Here is a 15,583-nt window from a genome sequence, read left to right on the forward strand (position 1 = left end):
AGAGGGGAGAGGGAGAGAGAGCAGGGAGAGAGGAGTGAGGGAGAGGAAGAGAGGATGGGAGGAGGGGAGAGGGAGGGTCAGTGGAGAGTGGAGGTAGAGTCTGAGAGAGGGAGAGAGAGAGGAGAGAGAGGTAGAGTGAGAGAGAGAGTGAGGAGAAGGAGGGAGAGGTTTTCATTATATAGGCCAACGAAGCAAATTTCTTATGTATACCTACGCATATTATTACCAGGGTTGGTTTGTATTATTCTAAATTTGGAAGATGAGTGAAAGAAAAAATAGATTTTTAAGTAAAAAAAATTTAAAACATAGAACACATATGGAATGGGAGGTCTTAGAGTGTAGAACATCCCTGCTGTGAGGGGCCTTAGCACACAGAATTCACATCTGGAAAGGAACCTAGAATATATAAAGTCAGACTGGGAAGGACCTTCTAACAGACAATGTCAAATCTGGGTTGGCCCTTAGAACAGGGAACATCAGGGCTGGGAGGGGCCTCAGAACACAGAATGTTAGAGTTGGGAGGGAGCTCAAAAACCAAGAACATTTACCGAGGAGGAAACTGAGGCCAAGAGATGGGAAACGCCTTGTCTGTGCTTATAGAATGAATCAGTGGCAGAAATGGGACTTAAACACAGGCCCACCCAGGTTTCTTTCACAGGGAGAAGAGGAAGGGGAAAAGGAACAAGCTTTTATTAAGGGCCTACTAAGCATCAGGCGCTGCACTAAGCACTTCACAGATGTTATCTCCGTAGATAACTGAGGTGCTATTATCATCACTATTTTGCAGATGAGGAAACTGAGGCCAGCAGTGACTTACAGAGGGAGGAGGCATCTGAAATTGGATTGGAACCCACACCACTGGATGTGTGCAACACCTGTCTATCTACCTAGAAGTTCCTAGAATGAGTGTGTTAGAATGGGAAGGAATCTTGGGGCTAGCTGAATCCCCATCAAATGGCCTCAGTGTTAACAGATCTGAGTTCGAATACTGCCTCTAGCACTGGCCAGCTGAGCCCTCTGGGCAAATCACTGAATCTTTGGGTACCTCACTTATAACATGGGGATGATAACAAGCTGACACAATCATAGGGATACAGATTGTGAAGGGCCCTTGGGAACCGCCTTGTTCAAACCCCTCCTTCAACAGATGAAGGAAGAGAGTCCCAGCACAGGCCACGTTCAAACCCATGTCCTCTGACTCCTGAGTCAGGGCTGTCTGGAGAATATGCTGTCATGGTCCGTCAGTCAAGAAAGAGAGAGAGCGTCACACACTTTAAAAACCTTCAAGCCCCTCCCGGCTCTGACACCGCCCCTCCCCGCCCCCCTCTCCCTGCCGTTCTCAGGCCCCTCCAGCCCTGACACCCCCTGTTCTCAGTCCCCTCCTAGCCCTGACATCCCCTGCTCTCAGACCCTTAGAACTCAGAGTGTGTGAGGCCCTCATGGTTCAGAATTGGCGGCAGCTGGGCATTGCACAGGCAGTCAGCCACGTGGGGGGGCAGAGGGGCGGTATAGATCCCCAACCTCAGGGTAATGAGCTCTTCCCCTGCCCACCTGCCATGCCCCGGGGCCCCTGAGTGCTCACTCACCCACACAGTACCGGCCCTGGTGCATGAAGGCATCGTCGTGCTCGGCCGCGTACACCAGCTTCTCCACCACGTGCCCGGGCACCTTCTTCTCATGAATGCACAGTGCCAGGATGGCCAAACTGTACTGGTAATAGCTGGTGAGAGGGCGGCCCTCATGCCTGGGCCCTGGAGGGGAGGCCACCACAGGAGGTCACAGCCTCGCCTATGACCCACCCCCTCCACCCGGTGACTCCCAGCTAGGCTCACCCACTCAGGGCAGAAGGATGTCTGGGGAATTCTTGTGGGATTTTTTGTCATTTCAAATTTCAAATTTCAAGTTTAAAGAAAGGCAGTATGGGGTAGTGGCTAGAGAACCCACCTCAACACAAGCAAGGCTTAGGTTCAAATCCAGCCTCTGACACTTATTGGCTTTGTGACCCTGGGGCAGTCACTTAACTTTTCAGTGCCCCTCAACAACTCTTACCAGAGTCAGGTGCAAGTCTGCTAGGGTGGAAAGTTTTCATATTAATGACATTATAAATCTAGAAGTGTTGTCCCCTCCTCCAGTAATTATCTTTAATAATCATTTTTAATTGTTGTTAATAAGGGTTGTTTCTGTTGTATATAATTCTTCATGACCCCATTTGGGGCTTTTCTGGGCAAAGATACCAGAGTGATTCACCATTTCCTTTTCCAACCCATTTTACAGATGAAGAAACTGAGGCAGACAGGGTGAACTGACAGGGTCACACACCTAGGAGGTATCAGAGGCAGGATTTCCTACACAAAGCCCTCTCTCATATTCCCCCCCGCCCCCAACCACAACTGTCTCCCTATAAAATGACCTTGTCTACAATTCCTGGCTACAATGCTTCTCCCCTGAGAGAATGTAAGTGTTCTGTTTTAGTTTTGTCTTTGTATTCCCTGGGCACGCAGGAGGTGCCAAATAATAAATGCTCATTGATTGAGGGGTTACACTCCTCTCTGAAGCGCTGCCCAGTGAAATGTATGATTTTACAGTCCATCATGGGGTCTAACATACCCTCTCCTTCCTTCTCTATTTCAGGCAGCCCTGATTTCCTTGATACGGGGCCCCTGGACCCAGATCAGGGCTCTCCTGGAGCACAGCTTTGGGGGTACCTTTGACCTTCACTCAGCCTTCCTGGGACCACAGACACAGATCACTGCTCTTTCAAGAGCCTAGGCCCTCCCCCCTCCTCCACCAGGTACAAAGGGCTTTGCACAGAGCTGCACTGAATTTCTTGCTGTCCGGATTGCTTATTCCAACAGGTAGGCATCCTATCTGCCACCTTCTCCTTCCAGGGCTTCCCAGCCCTCTCACCTATACGATGCTTCTCCTCCTCCAGGTAATGCTTGAGTTGGGTGACCAGTGCATTTCCTTTCCGGGTGCCAATGTTTTTACAGCCGCCCCGCACAGCCATAAGGTACAAGGCCAGCTGGCCCATGGGGGGCTTGTGTTGGTCTGCTGCATGGCTAGGACCAAGGCAATGTTGGGATTGGTCAAAGAGAGGCAAGAGGAGTCCGCTGGGGCATCTGACTCCCCACCCAACTCTTTCTTTCTGCTCCTTCCCATTCCCCAAAGGGAGTCACAGAACTAGGGATGGAGGACTGGGAGGGACCTGAGCAGTCATTTGAGTCAGCCATCTCATTATATGGAAAAGGAAGCTGAAACTCAGGCAATTCTACTTGACTTGTCCAACCTCCTACTGGGACCAAGGGGCAGCACTAGAATTCGAACTCGGGGCCTGTCACTCTGCCCCTGGGGCCACATACTTCTCTATGTCCATGGCATATCCCCCTTTTCCCCTGTTAGATTATAATCTCCTTGAGGACAGGGCCTCTTTGTATCATTGGAATATAGCTCCATGCCCGGCACATAGGGGCTGGATGTGTGGCTTCATTGTCAGTGAAATTCTCAGGTAAGGACACCCTCTCCACCTTCTCTGAAACAGTCTGGGGGAGACTGAGGACATGCTGAGGGTCACCCAGGTAGGGGCAGTGGAAACTCCTCAAGGCTAGAAGCTTTCTACTTTATCTCCCAAGTCTCCAGCACAGGGTCCCCTTGTCCCAAACAGGTAATTACTGACTGTTGCTGGAATTGAAATGAACCTGGTTCTCCCTGTGCCAGAAAAGAAGCCTGTCTTTCCTCAGTCTGCCCAGGATGAATTGGGGAAGGGAAAGAATGGGCAGCCACACCTGAGGAAAACATGCTGGTAATGGATCATGAGGCTGCTTAGATAGAGGTTGTCTTGGTTCTGGCTTGGCTGGTTGGAGAGACGGAGTCCCACATAGATGCTGGGATTCAGCTCTTCAGGTGATCGCCGGTCCATCCATCCTAAGAGCTGCCGGGTGGCACGTTCCACCAGGCTGCTGTTTGCAGGGGGGATTTCTAAAGGAAAGGACAAGATATGAGCCAAGACCACCTTGGGCAAGTTACTCCAGCTTCCAAGTGCCTCAGTTTTCCAATCTGTAAAATGAAGTGGTTGGATTAGGTGCCTCCACCTCAAGGTTCATTCTAACCCTAGACTTAAGAGCCGCCCCTTTCTGGCCCTTATTCAAGGCCCAGGTGGGAAACTGCTTCCTCCTAGAAGCCTCCCCAGATCCCCCAGGTGTTAGAAGTGCTTTGTTCCTCCTCTAGTGTCTGTCTGTCTGTACCCTCTGGACTGCTCCTGCAAATATGCCATATCCTTATGGAACCATGAGCCTTTAGAGCAGGATAGAAGCCAGAAATTCCAAGCCATGTCTGGACAAGTGTTCCCTCTACCAAGCTTGGCTAGGCCCTGATGGCAGAACCAGGAGTGAGGGTTGGGGTCCTGCCAACAAGAGCTGCCCAGCAGTGGTAGTGAGCTTCCTGCTCTGGAGGTCTTTGTCAGAGGATGGAGGAGGACCAGTTGTGGAGGAATGTTGTCGAGGGATTTCTGTTCTGGTGTGTGTTGGACTAGACTTTGTGAGGTTCCTTCCAGCTCTGGGGTTGGAGGTTCTGTGATCCTGGGCAGCTAAACCCCCTCACTTCTGCTTGAAGGGGTAACTCATACATGACAGCTGTTATTGATAAATAAATGTATGTTTCATCACAAAGTAAATGGAAAGGACAAAAAGGAAGGAAGAAAGAGAAAGAAAGAAAAAAAGAGGGAAAGAAGGAAGGAAACTGTATAATGACTAGCTCAGGCCAAGAGAAGGTTTGAAAGAACCTTTGCAGAGGCGGGGACCTCTGGCTATTGTCGTGCTTGCTTGATTTTCCTGAAATGCCACAGACGGAATGAATCTGAGGGTTGGAGTTCAGGGAGGAATGTGTTCAGAAGCACGGGGATATAAAAACAAAAGAGCACTAAAAAAAATTTAAGGCCAAAAAAAGTTTGTTGTGTGGAATGCAAAGGAAAGCAGAGGCTGGGGGAGGGGATGGGGAGAGAAGAGGCAGGCCCCAATAGTCGGTCTGTCCTTGCTTCGGGGAGGGTGTCAAGCCTGTAGGACTGGTCTTCTGGGCCCAGAAGCCTCAGACTGCTGCTTCTAGGACACCTCCCCTGAGGCAGTTCAGCTCCAGCCCTCACACACCAAAGTCTAAATTCAACAGAGTTTTTTTATGAACAGCTGAGAAATGGCCTGGTGGAGGGCATGGCTGGGTGGGGGGGCATGAAGGTCACCTTTCTCTTTATCTCTTAGAGGGAGCCACCAGAGATGAGCCTGGGTGGGGCTCTTTGAACCTCGAAACAGCCCCTGAACCTGGAGGACACCGGGTGAGTCATCTCCCTGATAAGATGGAGAGATAGCGACTAAAGATGGCCTAAGAAATCTTGACAGGGCCCTCCACGATGAGAACTGCTAAATGTAGCCTTAACTGTTTCTTCTCTGAGTGCCCGGGCAGGCTTTCTTCATCCTTAGGATGTTTCCTTTGCAATATAGAATTCTAAGACCTTTCCCAGCCCTGACATTCCCTGTTCTAAGGGCCCTCCCAACTCTGACATTTCCTGTTCTATGGTCCTTCCAAGCTTTGACATTTCCTGTTCTGAGGCCTCTCCCAGCTCTGACATTCTAGGATTCTATTAGGGTCACAATTTAGAAAGTCCCTAGGCTCCATCTTTGTGCTATAGGATTAAATCCAGAACAGGCAGGCTCTGGAAAGAGAACTCTGTCTGGAGTCAGGAAACTTGGTTGGGAGTCCCAGTTTTTCTGCTTCCTCTCTGTGTGCCTTCTCTGGCTTCGATTTCTACCTCCACAAAATGGTGGCAACTATACTTTCACTGCCCCCATCGGTTCATGGCCCCAAGGGCTATCAAAGTTGGGGGAGCAGGAACAGAGACCTTAGAGGATTGTCCTTAACCACAGGCCTCGAGCTGGCCAACCATGAGGGTCCCCAGGAGGTAGAGGTGCTGAATGGTGGAGCTGGGGGGTGGACAGAGGCCATCTAGTCCCAACCCCCCCTCATTTTACAGATGAGGAAACCGAGGCACAGAGATTGGGGGAAATGACTTGCCCAAGATCACACAGGTGGTACATGGCAAAGAGAGCATTTGAACTCAGGTTCTCTGATTTCCAGTCTGGAGAATCCAAGTGCTCTGTAATGGCTTGGGTGAATGGGAGTTGGGAATAAATTGATTTCATGCTAAGGATCAGCAGCAGTTTCTAATCTGGCTCAGAACACAGAGTGATCACTCATATAAATGCCACAAGAAAGAACAACTATTCTCCTCCCAAAGGGCCAGACTAGGAACTATCTGGCTCACTAAGCTAGGGGTGGGGGGCTCCCTGTTGCCTCCAGGATCAAATGCAGATCTTTGCTCTTCACAGCCCAGCTGCAGCTCCTCCCCTTCATGAATTGTACAGCACAACCAGACTGGCTTTCTTGATGACTGTCACATTCCAGACTCCATCTCCTGTCTCTGAACCTTTGCACAGGCTGTGCCTTCTCCTTGGGATACCCTCCCTCTTCTCCTTTGCCTCTTAGAATCCCTAGCCTCCTTCACACATACCCTTCAGCTCCAGGGTCTTTCCTGAGCCTCCTAGTGGCAGATGCCTTCCTCCTCCCCAAGTCACCTGGAATTTATTTTGTCTCCCCCTCCCAGAATGAAAGCTCCTTGAGGCAGGGACTATCCTGATTTGGTGTCTTCAGCCCTAGGGCCTCCTATAGGGCTTGACTTCCCATAAACACTTGCTGATTGGTTGATTCTAGAGGGGCCCTGGTCTCTGCTTTCTTGTGTGGTCCTAGGGGGTCAGTTCAGGAGACCTGGGTCCTACCCCTCTCCAGTCTGTGACTTGGGGCAAACCTTTCAGGGATTCAGTTTCCTTATCAGTAAAATGAAAACTGTGGGAGGAGGTGGTGGCTCAGGTCTCTTTCAACTCTAGCCCTGGGATGCTGGGGATAGAGCAGCCGGGATGTCTGGGGACCCTTTGGGTTCGGGAGCCCCGGGGGCTGTGGGCAGAAGAGTGGGTGACTCACGACAGAGTGGGGCACACGTTCCCAAGCAGGACAGGAAGACCAGCAGCTTCACGGTGGATTCCATGGTGCAGACACTTAGAGGCTGGTCATCCAGGAGCCGTCTGGAGGAAGGGTTCAGGCCACCCCAGCCCAGAGCCTGAGTTCTGTCCTTTGTCACTGATTAACCTCTCCACCCCCTGGATGGGTCAGGGCTAAGTCAGCAAAAAGACAGGGAAAAGGCTGAGAGGAAGGAAAAGCCAGGGTCAGCCAATACAAGCCTTCTTTCACTTCTGCTTTGTCTTCCTCAAGTGCTAGGCACCTAGTGGGTGCTTAGGAAATACTTGCTCATCGATTGCCACTTGTGTTTTCATACCCCCAGTGCCTAGCACAGCCATTGGGACACAGTAGGGGGTGAAGAAATGCTGTTTGATTGATAGGTCAAGTGTGTCTGTACCTCTAGTGCTAGCACACAGTAGGTATTGAAAAGTGTTTCCTGATCCATAGGTCAAGTGTGTCTGAAGCCCTGGTGCCTAGCGCAGTGACTGGCACACAGTAGGTGGTGAATAAACGTTTGTGAGTTGAATCAAAATGAGGTCTCAGCTTTTCCTCCACCCCACTCACCACAGGAAAGGCTCTAGTTGTTAGGGGAGGCTGGGGCCGAAAGGCAGGGGGCCCGTTGTGCTTTTGGCTCAGCCCTGGCCAGGGAGGAGCAGAGAGGAGGGGAGGGAAGGGGAAGGAGGAGAGGATCCCAAGCCATGTGCCCTCCCGAGCCCCACCAAGAACCTAACTTGTTTTTCCCAGGGGGGCACAGACCTTGGCCCTTGGCTTCTTGGACCCCCCCGGCTGGAGGAACAGCTTCCTGGTGGCAGACAGGGTGCCCTGTGCTCTGTAGCCAGTTAGGGCAATGAGGCAGTTGTGCCAGTATCCAGCCCAGTCGTGCCAGGGGACAGCAGGGCGGAGGAACAGGGTCTTCCTGCCTGGAACTGCCTCAGATAGAACAAACTGGTTCCCCAGCAGCGTCAGCTGGGGGCGGGGGCGCCAGGAGCTAGAGAAGAGGGAGGAGCCCGGGGAGGAATGGGGCCCCTCCTAGGATCCAGCCTGTAGCCTGCTTGGTCACATGATTGTCATCTGGCCTGCTGGCCCCAGCTGGGCTCCTGGGGCAGACACTCTAGCTGGGGGGTAGATGTCGCTAATGACAGTTTCAGGTCCCTAGCTCACTGGGCAGGGGCAATCTGGAAAACCATCTTGAAGCATGGGTCTGGAAATGACTTCCCGGATTCTTTCTAGCTCGAAATCCACCTTCTAAGATCTTGGATCAGGCAATGAGAAGCGAGGACAGAAGCAACCTTAGATGATTTAATGCATTTTCATTTCTTATTTTACAGATAAGGATACCGAGGTTCAGAGCGGAGCAAGCTAGATCAGATCAGATCTTTTGACACTCAGATCAGTTTCTTTCCATGACACTCCCAGCAAAGCAGGGAATGGCAGTGGCAGAGATATGCAGAGTGCAATTAGAAAAGGGAAATTTCCAGTGGCCTTATCTCTGGGCAGAGGGCCAAGGAGATTATTCTATGGAAGACTCTTTCTGGGCCCCCCTTGACTGTCCTCATGTCCTGAGGAAGAGGATGGACAGACAAGCAGGGATGGTGAGAGGAAAAGATCAGGCGGCTGTCCAGACGGGTTAGTCTCTGGGGAATCTGTCTCTCCCTGTCTCTGGTTGATGTGACCACTCTTAAGTCCTGTCCTTGTTCTCTGGCCTCAGGGTTAGCAGATAGACTTTTTCCAGCTCCTTCTATTTCCCTTCTGCCAATCTGGGTGCCAGCTTCAGTAGCTTTCACCGGCTCCTGCAGTCTTTCACAAGGATAAAGAAACACAATTCTTGAGTAGGACAGGATATTAAAGATTGCCCAGTTCAGGGTTCTTGACCTTTTCTGGGGGACGGGCTGGCCCCTTTGGAGCCCTGGTGAAGCCTGTCTCAGGATAAGGTTTTAAATGCATCAAACAAAATACGTTGGATTGCCCCCCTCCCCCAAAAAAGCGTTGTTGAAAATAAAGATCTTTTTTTCCCCATCCTGAAATCTATCCATGGTCTTGGGTTAAGAACTCCTGATGTAATTCATTCCCTTCATATTGCAGATGGAGGCTGCACAGAGAGAACAGAATTTACTTATTCAGGGTCACTTGGTGCTGTGACAGCAGTCACAGAATGTAGGTCAGAGTTAAAGTCAAACCAATAATTCAATTTAACAAGCTTTTTTTTTGAGTGTCTACAATGTGCTTGGTAATGGCTGGACAACAAAAGTGAAAGTCCCTGCTCCCACAGTTTACAGCATACTTGGGGAAAGTGGCCTGTACACGATGGCATGTACATGGGCAGGACTGGCCTATGGGGAACAGGGCCAGTCCTTGGAGCGTGTCCAGATGTTCCTTGTGTGGGTCCAGTCCAAGTAACTACCTGGAAGCTTGGTCTCAGCCTGTTTCTTTTCTTTCATCTTGAGGCAACCAGAGTTAAGCTACATTGACCAGGGCTACATAGACAGTAGGTGTCTGAGGCCAGATTTGAACTCTGGTAGGTACTCCTGACTCCAGGGCCAGTGCTCTATCCACCACACCACCTAGCATCCTGGTCTGAGCCTGTTTCTGGCCATTTGTGATTGAAAGGAAAGGACTAAATGACTTTGTTGTTCTGTCATGTCCGACTCTCCGTGCCTGTGGATCACACTGTCTGGAGTCTTTCCTTTTTTTATTAGTATTTTTAATTAATTAATTTATTTTTAGTTTTCAACATTCACTTCCTTAAGCTTTTGAGTTCCACTTTTCTCCCCCTCCCTCCCTTCCCCTTCCCCTAAGACGGCATGCAGTCTGATTTAGGCTCTACATTTACATTCATATTAAATATATTTTCACAATAGTTATGTTGTAAAAAGTATTAGAACCAATGGGAGGAATGATGAAAAACAAGAAACAAAGAAAAGAAAGAGAGACCAAATAGGCTGCTTCCATCTGCATTCAGACTCCAAAAGTTCTTTCTCTGGATGTGGACAGTACTTTCCATCGCAAGTCTTTTGGAGCTGTCTTAGATCATTACATTGTTGAGAAGAGCTGAACCTATCAAAGTTAGTTATCTAACACTGTGGTTGTTACTGTGTAAAAGTTCTCCTGGTTCTGCTCCTTTCACTGAGCATCAGTTCATATAAGTCCTTCCAGGCTTCTCTGAAGTCTTCCTGTTCATCATTTCTTATAGAAAAATAGTATTCCATTACCTTCATATACCACAATTTGTTCAGCCATTCCCCAATTGATGAGAATCCCCTTGATTTCCAGTTTTTGGCCACCACAAAAAGAACTGCTATAAATATTTTTGTATATGTGGGTCTTTTTCCCATTTTTATGATCTCTTTGGGATACAGACCTTGTAGTGGTATTGTTGGATCGAAGGATATGCACTGTTTTATAGCTCTTTGGGCATAGTTTCAATTTGCTCTCCAGAATGGTTGGATCAGTTCACAACTCCACCAACAATGCTTTAGTAGTCCAACTTCTCCACATCTTCTCCAACATTTATCACTTTTCCATTTTGTCATGTTGGCCAATCTGATAGGAGTGATGTGGCACCTCAGAGTTGTTTTGATTTGCGTCTCTCTAATCAATAGTGATTTAGAGCATTTTTTCATGACTATAGATGGCTGTAATTTCTTTCTCTGAAAACTGCCTGTTCATATCCTTTGATCATTTATAAACTGAGGAATGACTTGTATTCTTTTATAAATTTGACTCATTTCTCTCTATATTTTAGAAAAGAGGTCCAGGAGACTTTCTTATTAGATACTGCAATAATTTGCCTTTCCTTTGAGGCAAAGTCCCATGACTCAGGGGTTGCTTAGCTGGAGCTGAGTAGGTATTAAAAGGAGGCAGGGACACAGAAAGCCAAGAAAGAGAGGCCATAAGAAGCCCAGTCTGACTGGAGCAGACAGCGTGACAGGGAGAGGAAGGTGAGCTCTGAATCTGCTGGGATACATTGGGACCAGACTGTGACAGGCTTTCAGTTCTGTTGACCTGAAAACTTGGTTAGAGAAAAGGCAACATGGCTAAATGCATACATTTTATGATTTAATTAATTAATCAATTCCCCATAAAGAAAACAGTTACATAGTGCTATGGAGTCAGAGGTGACTCTGACTACCTAGTACAGAAATCATCTGTCTTAAGTACATTTTGCCATGAGAAAGAAACTCTCCTAATTAAGCAAATCATAAATTCAGTAAGACAGGACAATTAACAAAGCAATGTTAGTCAGGCCTTGGGATTTCAGGCTGGGTAAGCATATGTCTCGGTGATAAGGAAAGCAACCCCACCACTAGTAAGTGGCAGGCTTCCTCCCCTAAACAGATAATTGACATAGGAAAGGGTAAACAATGTTCAATAGAAATTACGACCTAAGATGTCTATATTTTCTTTACCATTAATATGCCATAACATAGTACATGTCTGTAGATAATAAGATTCAAAGGAAAGTCTCATTATTCAAGATATAGTGTCTTAGGTTAAAGGTCTCCTTAAGGAGTGTAGAGGCGGCCTTGGCTGGCTTTTGCTGACATAGGAAGAGGCACTCTCTGAGTTTACTTCAGAGAGAACAAAGAGATTATTCCAAAATTTTATATTAAACATTATCAGTTCCAAACAGAGGGGCTGGCAATAGAGGGCCATTGAAGTTTCTTGAGGACGCTGTTCCAGTAGTGTATGTGAGAGGTGCTAAGAGGCCAAACTGGGTGAAGACCATGATAAGAGTGGAGAAAAGGGAGTGAATACAAGAAATGTTAGAGAGAGAAATAAGACTGCACCTGACAGAATATTGGGGGTTAGGGGGGTGGGGGTGAGTGAGAGTGAGGAGCTCAAGATAGTTCTGATGTGGGGGACCTGAGGTCCTGGAAGGATGGCAGCATCCACCACAGAAATAGGAAAGGTAGGTTTTTAGAGAAAAGACCACGACTTCTGATTTGTACTCTCGAGTTTGAGATGCCTCCAAGAAATTCAGGTGGAGATGCCTCGAGGGGACTTGGTGCCACACAGAGCTCTGAAGAGTCAAGGAAGGAAGTAAATGAGCATTTATTAAGTGCCTACTGTTTGCTGGACACTGTGCTAAGCATTTTACAAATATTAATTCACTTAATCCTCACTAGATGCTATTACTATCCCCATTTTACAGATAAGGAAACTGTCACCAACAGAGTTTACATGGCTCTCCCAACGTCAAGGAAGTGTCCCAGGCTGGTTTTGAACTTGGATCTTCCTGACTCCAGGCCTCTATCCACTGCATCACCTCCCTAGGGTAGGTAGATTTCTGAATAATCTGCACAGAGATGATCACTGAACCCATCTGATTTACTCCCTCATTACTTTGACGACAAAATCCCTTCTCTTTGCCTCAGGTCTTTCCCTTCTCCAATCCATCCTCCACTCAAGGTGGATTTTTTCTAAATTCCCGTGGTTCCTCCTTACTTCCAGGATCAAACAGGAGGTCTTATATTTGGCATTTAAAGCTCTTCACAGTCTGGCTGATTTGTCTACTCTGGCTTCTTTGTCTTTGCATGTACATGGAGAATTGGTGTACAGCACTGCATTTGATCATCTGGGCCAGAACACATGCAAACATCAAGACTGGTTTGAAGAAAATGATGAGGAAATTCAGAAGCTGATGATTTATAAACAAGGGTTTACCAGCGGGCTAGTTCATCCATCTTTAAGAAGCCAGCATTTAATTCCATCAACAGTGAAGTATAAGTGAAGTTTAGAGAGATGTAGGATTCTCAGCTCAGTGAGAAGGCAGAAGAAATTCCATTTTTTGCTAGTAGTAACAAACCAAAGTGTTTTATGATGCCCTGCAGGCTATTTATGGGCCAAGGATCTTTGGTGCATCTCAACTACTCAGTGCTGATGGAGTCACATTGATTAGTGATACAGACATGATCCCGGAGAGACGGGCTGAACACTTCCATAGTGCTCTCAACAAACTGTCATCAATCAATGCTAAAGCCACTGGCAGATTACCTCAGGTTGAAGTCAATCCCTCCCTAGCCAAACTTCCAATTGAAGAAAAGGTTTTGAATGCCATTAGGTCCCTTTTGTGTGGCAAAGCGCCTGGGGCTGATTGTATTCCAGCTGAGATTTACAAAGTGGGCAGGGTGGGGAGGGAGGGTATTGCTCATAGAAGAGCTGAAATTTTTCAGGTTCTATGGCAAGAGGAGGTTATCCCCCCACAAGTTCAAGGATGCTTCCACTGTCCATCTCTATAAAGGTAAAGGAAATAAATTGTCCTGTGACAATTACAGCCAGGAGTCTCTCTCTCTCTCTTTCTCTTAGTCATTGCTGGCAAGTTCTTACAAGACTCCCCTTTAATATCTAACCCAGAGAAGGGCCCAGGACCAGTCATCCATCATGCCTCTCTTGGCTCTCCTGACTCTCTAGACTTCTCCACATGCTCTTGAGCACCCCCCTCTCTTCATGTTTTACATGTGTCTTTCTCCATTTGAATATGCCAATATATGGAACCTGGCTCTCAGTGCAATACCTGGCTCCAAATATGTGATCAATAATGCTTGCTGGTTGACTTGACTCCTGAGCCCCCACTGGAGTACTTTCCTTTAACTGTCATCCAGGAGACACAATTAGTTCAAAGCAAAGACACTTTCTGAGATTGTATTGTAAGAAAAGTAGTTACAAAACATTCCCCTTATAAATCCTTTAATTCCATGGAAGTAGATGAATTTCTTTGCACTTCATTTATGATCTTAGTACCCTAATGTAGCTCTTACCTGACTTTTACTTTCTGTGACTACATCAGTTGGGATGAGGCAAATTCATTGGGACACCCTGCTCAATTCTTTCTCCTCCTCCTTTATATCAATAAGGAGGTCATTGATAACCTTAAAGATCAGTTTCTACTCAGTGGTGGGGTGAGAAGCCCTACTGCAAGGGACTGAGAAGTGAGTGGAAGGTGAATAAGTGGAGGCAACGAGTGTAGATAGCTTTTTCTAGGAATTAGGCAGAGAAAAGGAGGAGAAATCTAGAAAGACAGCTTGAGGGAATGTCAGGGTCAACTGAAGGTTATCTTACAGTGGGAGAGATATAGGCAGATTTGTAGGCAATCAATCAGAAAGCATTTATGTACCTACTATGTGCCCTGAAAAACTACAATACAGCCTAGTGGCCTTGGAGACAGGAAGACCTGAATTCAAGTCACACCTGACATAATACTAAACGGAGTGCTCCAGACAACTAAGGCTATGGCTTGCAGAGAAGGTTCCAGCCTTCAGTAGTAGATCTCATCATCTGAAAGTTCTCCATACCAATGCAATAAGCAAGGAGCCAATGGATCTAGAGAGACTGAAAGTTACAAAGAGGAAGGGAATGAAGAAGAGATAGGAGAGAAGGGGATTGAGGGCACAAGCAGAGGACTTGGCCTTGGGGAGAAGGTCCACCTCTGAGCCAATGAAAGAGGGAGGGAGGTCATTGGATGGAATGCTCTTTCATTTTAGAGAAGAAAACTGAGGTTGAAAGCAGGGAAATGAGTACACACAGCTCTCCAATGGCAAAGTCAAGACCAGAATCAGCCAGGCATTCGAGATTCTTTACCATCTATCCCCAACCCAGCCGTCCAGTCTGATTTCTCCCGACTTCCTTAGGAAACCTTCCCTGCAGCCAGACTCACCTCCTCACTATTCCTCTTTATTCATTCCCATCCCAAAGGTCATAGTTTCCCTTCCATCCCTCCCTGCCCTGCACCTCACCTAGCCTTCAAACATTCCAATCCCACCTCCTCTTTGATACAGGACCAGCCCCTGCTGATGTCCCCCTCTCAACCCCTGCATCTTAAAGGGTCTGCCCACCCAGGACAGCATCTTCTGCATTCTGACTTAGAGAGAGACCCAGAACCCTTTGGGATGTCTCCATCTCATCTCTCCAACAAGATTAAGAGTCCGTTTGGGACAGAGATGCAGCACAGGGTATGGCTGGGGCGACAGACCACCCAAAGCATAGTCTTGACTCCCTTTCTTTCTGGCCATATGAGCTTGGATTAGTCACTGCCTCATCGGAGAAATGGGGATAACCCTTCTTAAATACTATCATGGCAAGACATGATGTAACAGAGAATGCTAGAATTCAAGTACAGAACATCAAATTCTCTCTACCTCTTACTAGCTTTGTGACCATAGACAGTTCACTTCCCTCTGACCCTTAGTTTCTTCATCTGTAAAACAGATAAAAACAGGCTTATAAATCTCAAATGAGGTAATGTATGGGAAGTACTTGGCTGAAGGCTCGTCTACATAGTGTATTCCTCACACTCTCTACCTACGTGGCATTTGCCACCAGAGAACTGTGTAAGCTCATTTCCCTGCTCTGAATGTGCTTTGTGAACAGGGAATCAGTCAATCTAGGAGGCTTTAGTGAGTCCCTTCATGAACTCAATTCCTTCTATATATTGGAAATGGGTCTACTATCAGAGAAACTTTCTGCAAAGATTTTTTTTTCAAGTTGTTTCCTTTCAAATTTAACCTGTATTGATTTTGTTTGTGCAAAA

General features: G+C 47.5%; 1 protein-coding gene across 3 annotated transcripts in view; it reads right to left on the reverse strand.

The window, feature by feature from the left end:
- The window catches only part of TCN2 (transcobalamin 2), a 16,724-nt gene extending 8,704 nt beyond the window's left edge, over positions 1–8,020 (reverse strand). The window contains exons 1-5 of one of the 3 annotated variants that reach the window (XM_072599954.1): positions 7,813–8,020; positions 7,021–7,211; positions 3,783–3,975; positions 2,908–3,059; positions 1,587–1,751 (exon numbers count right to left, since the gene is read on the reverse strand). In XM_072599954.1, coding sequence (XP_072456055.1) covers positions 1,587–1,751; positions 2,908–3,059; positions 3,783–3,975; positions 7,021–7,084 — 574 coding nt within the window. In that variant the 5' untranslated portion in view covers positions 7,085–7,211; positions 7,813–8,020. Of the gene's footprint in view, positions 1–1,586; positions 1,752–2,907; positions 3,060–3,782; positions 3,976–7,020; positions 7,240–7,812 lie in introns of all 3 variants that reach the window. The other 2 variants (XM_072599953.1, XM_072599955.1) reach the window with 2 other exon arrangements.
- Between the last annotated feature and the right edge of the window lie 7,563 nt (positions 8,021–15,583).

Source organism: Notamacropus eugenii, chromosome 4, assembly GCF_028372415.1.
Source record: "Notamacropus eugenii isolate mMacEug1 chromosome 4, mMacEug1.pri_v2, whole genome shotgun sequence".
NCBI classification, from domain to species: Eukaryota; Metazoa; Chordata; class Mammalia; order Diprotodontia; family Macropodidae; genus Notamacropus; species Notamacropus eugenii.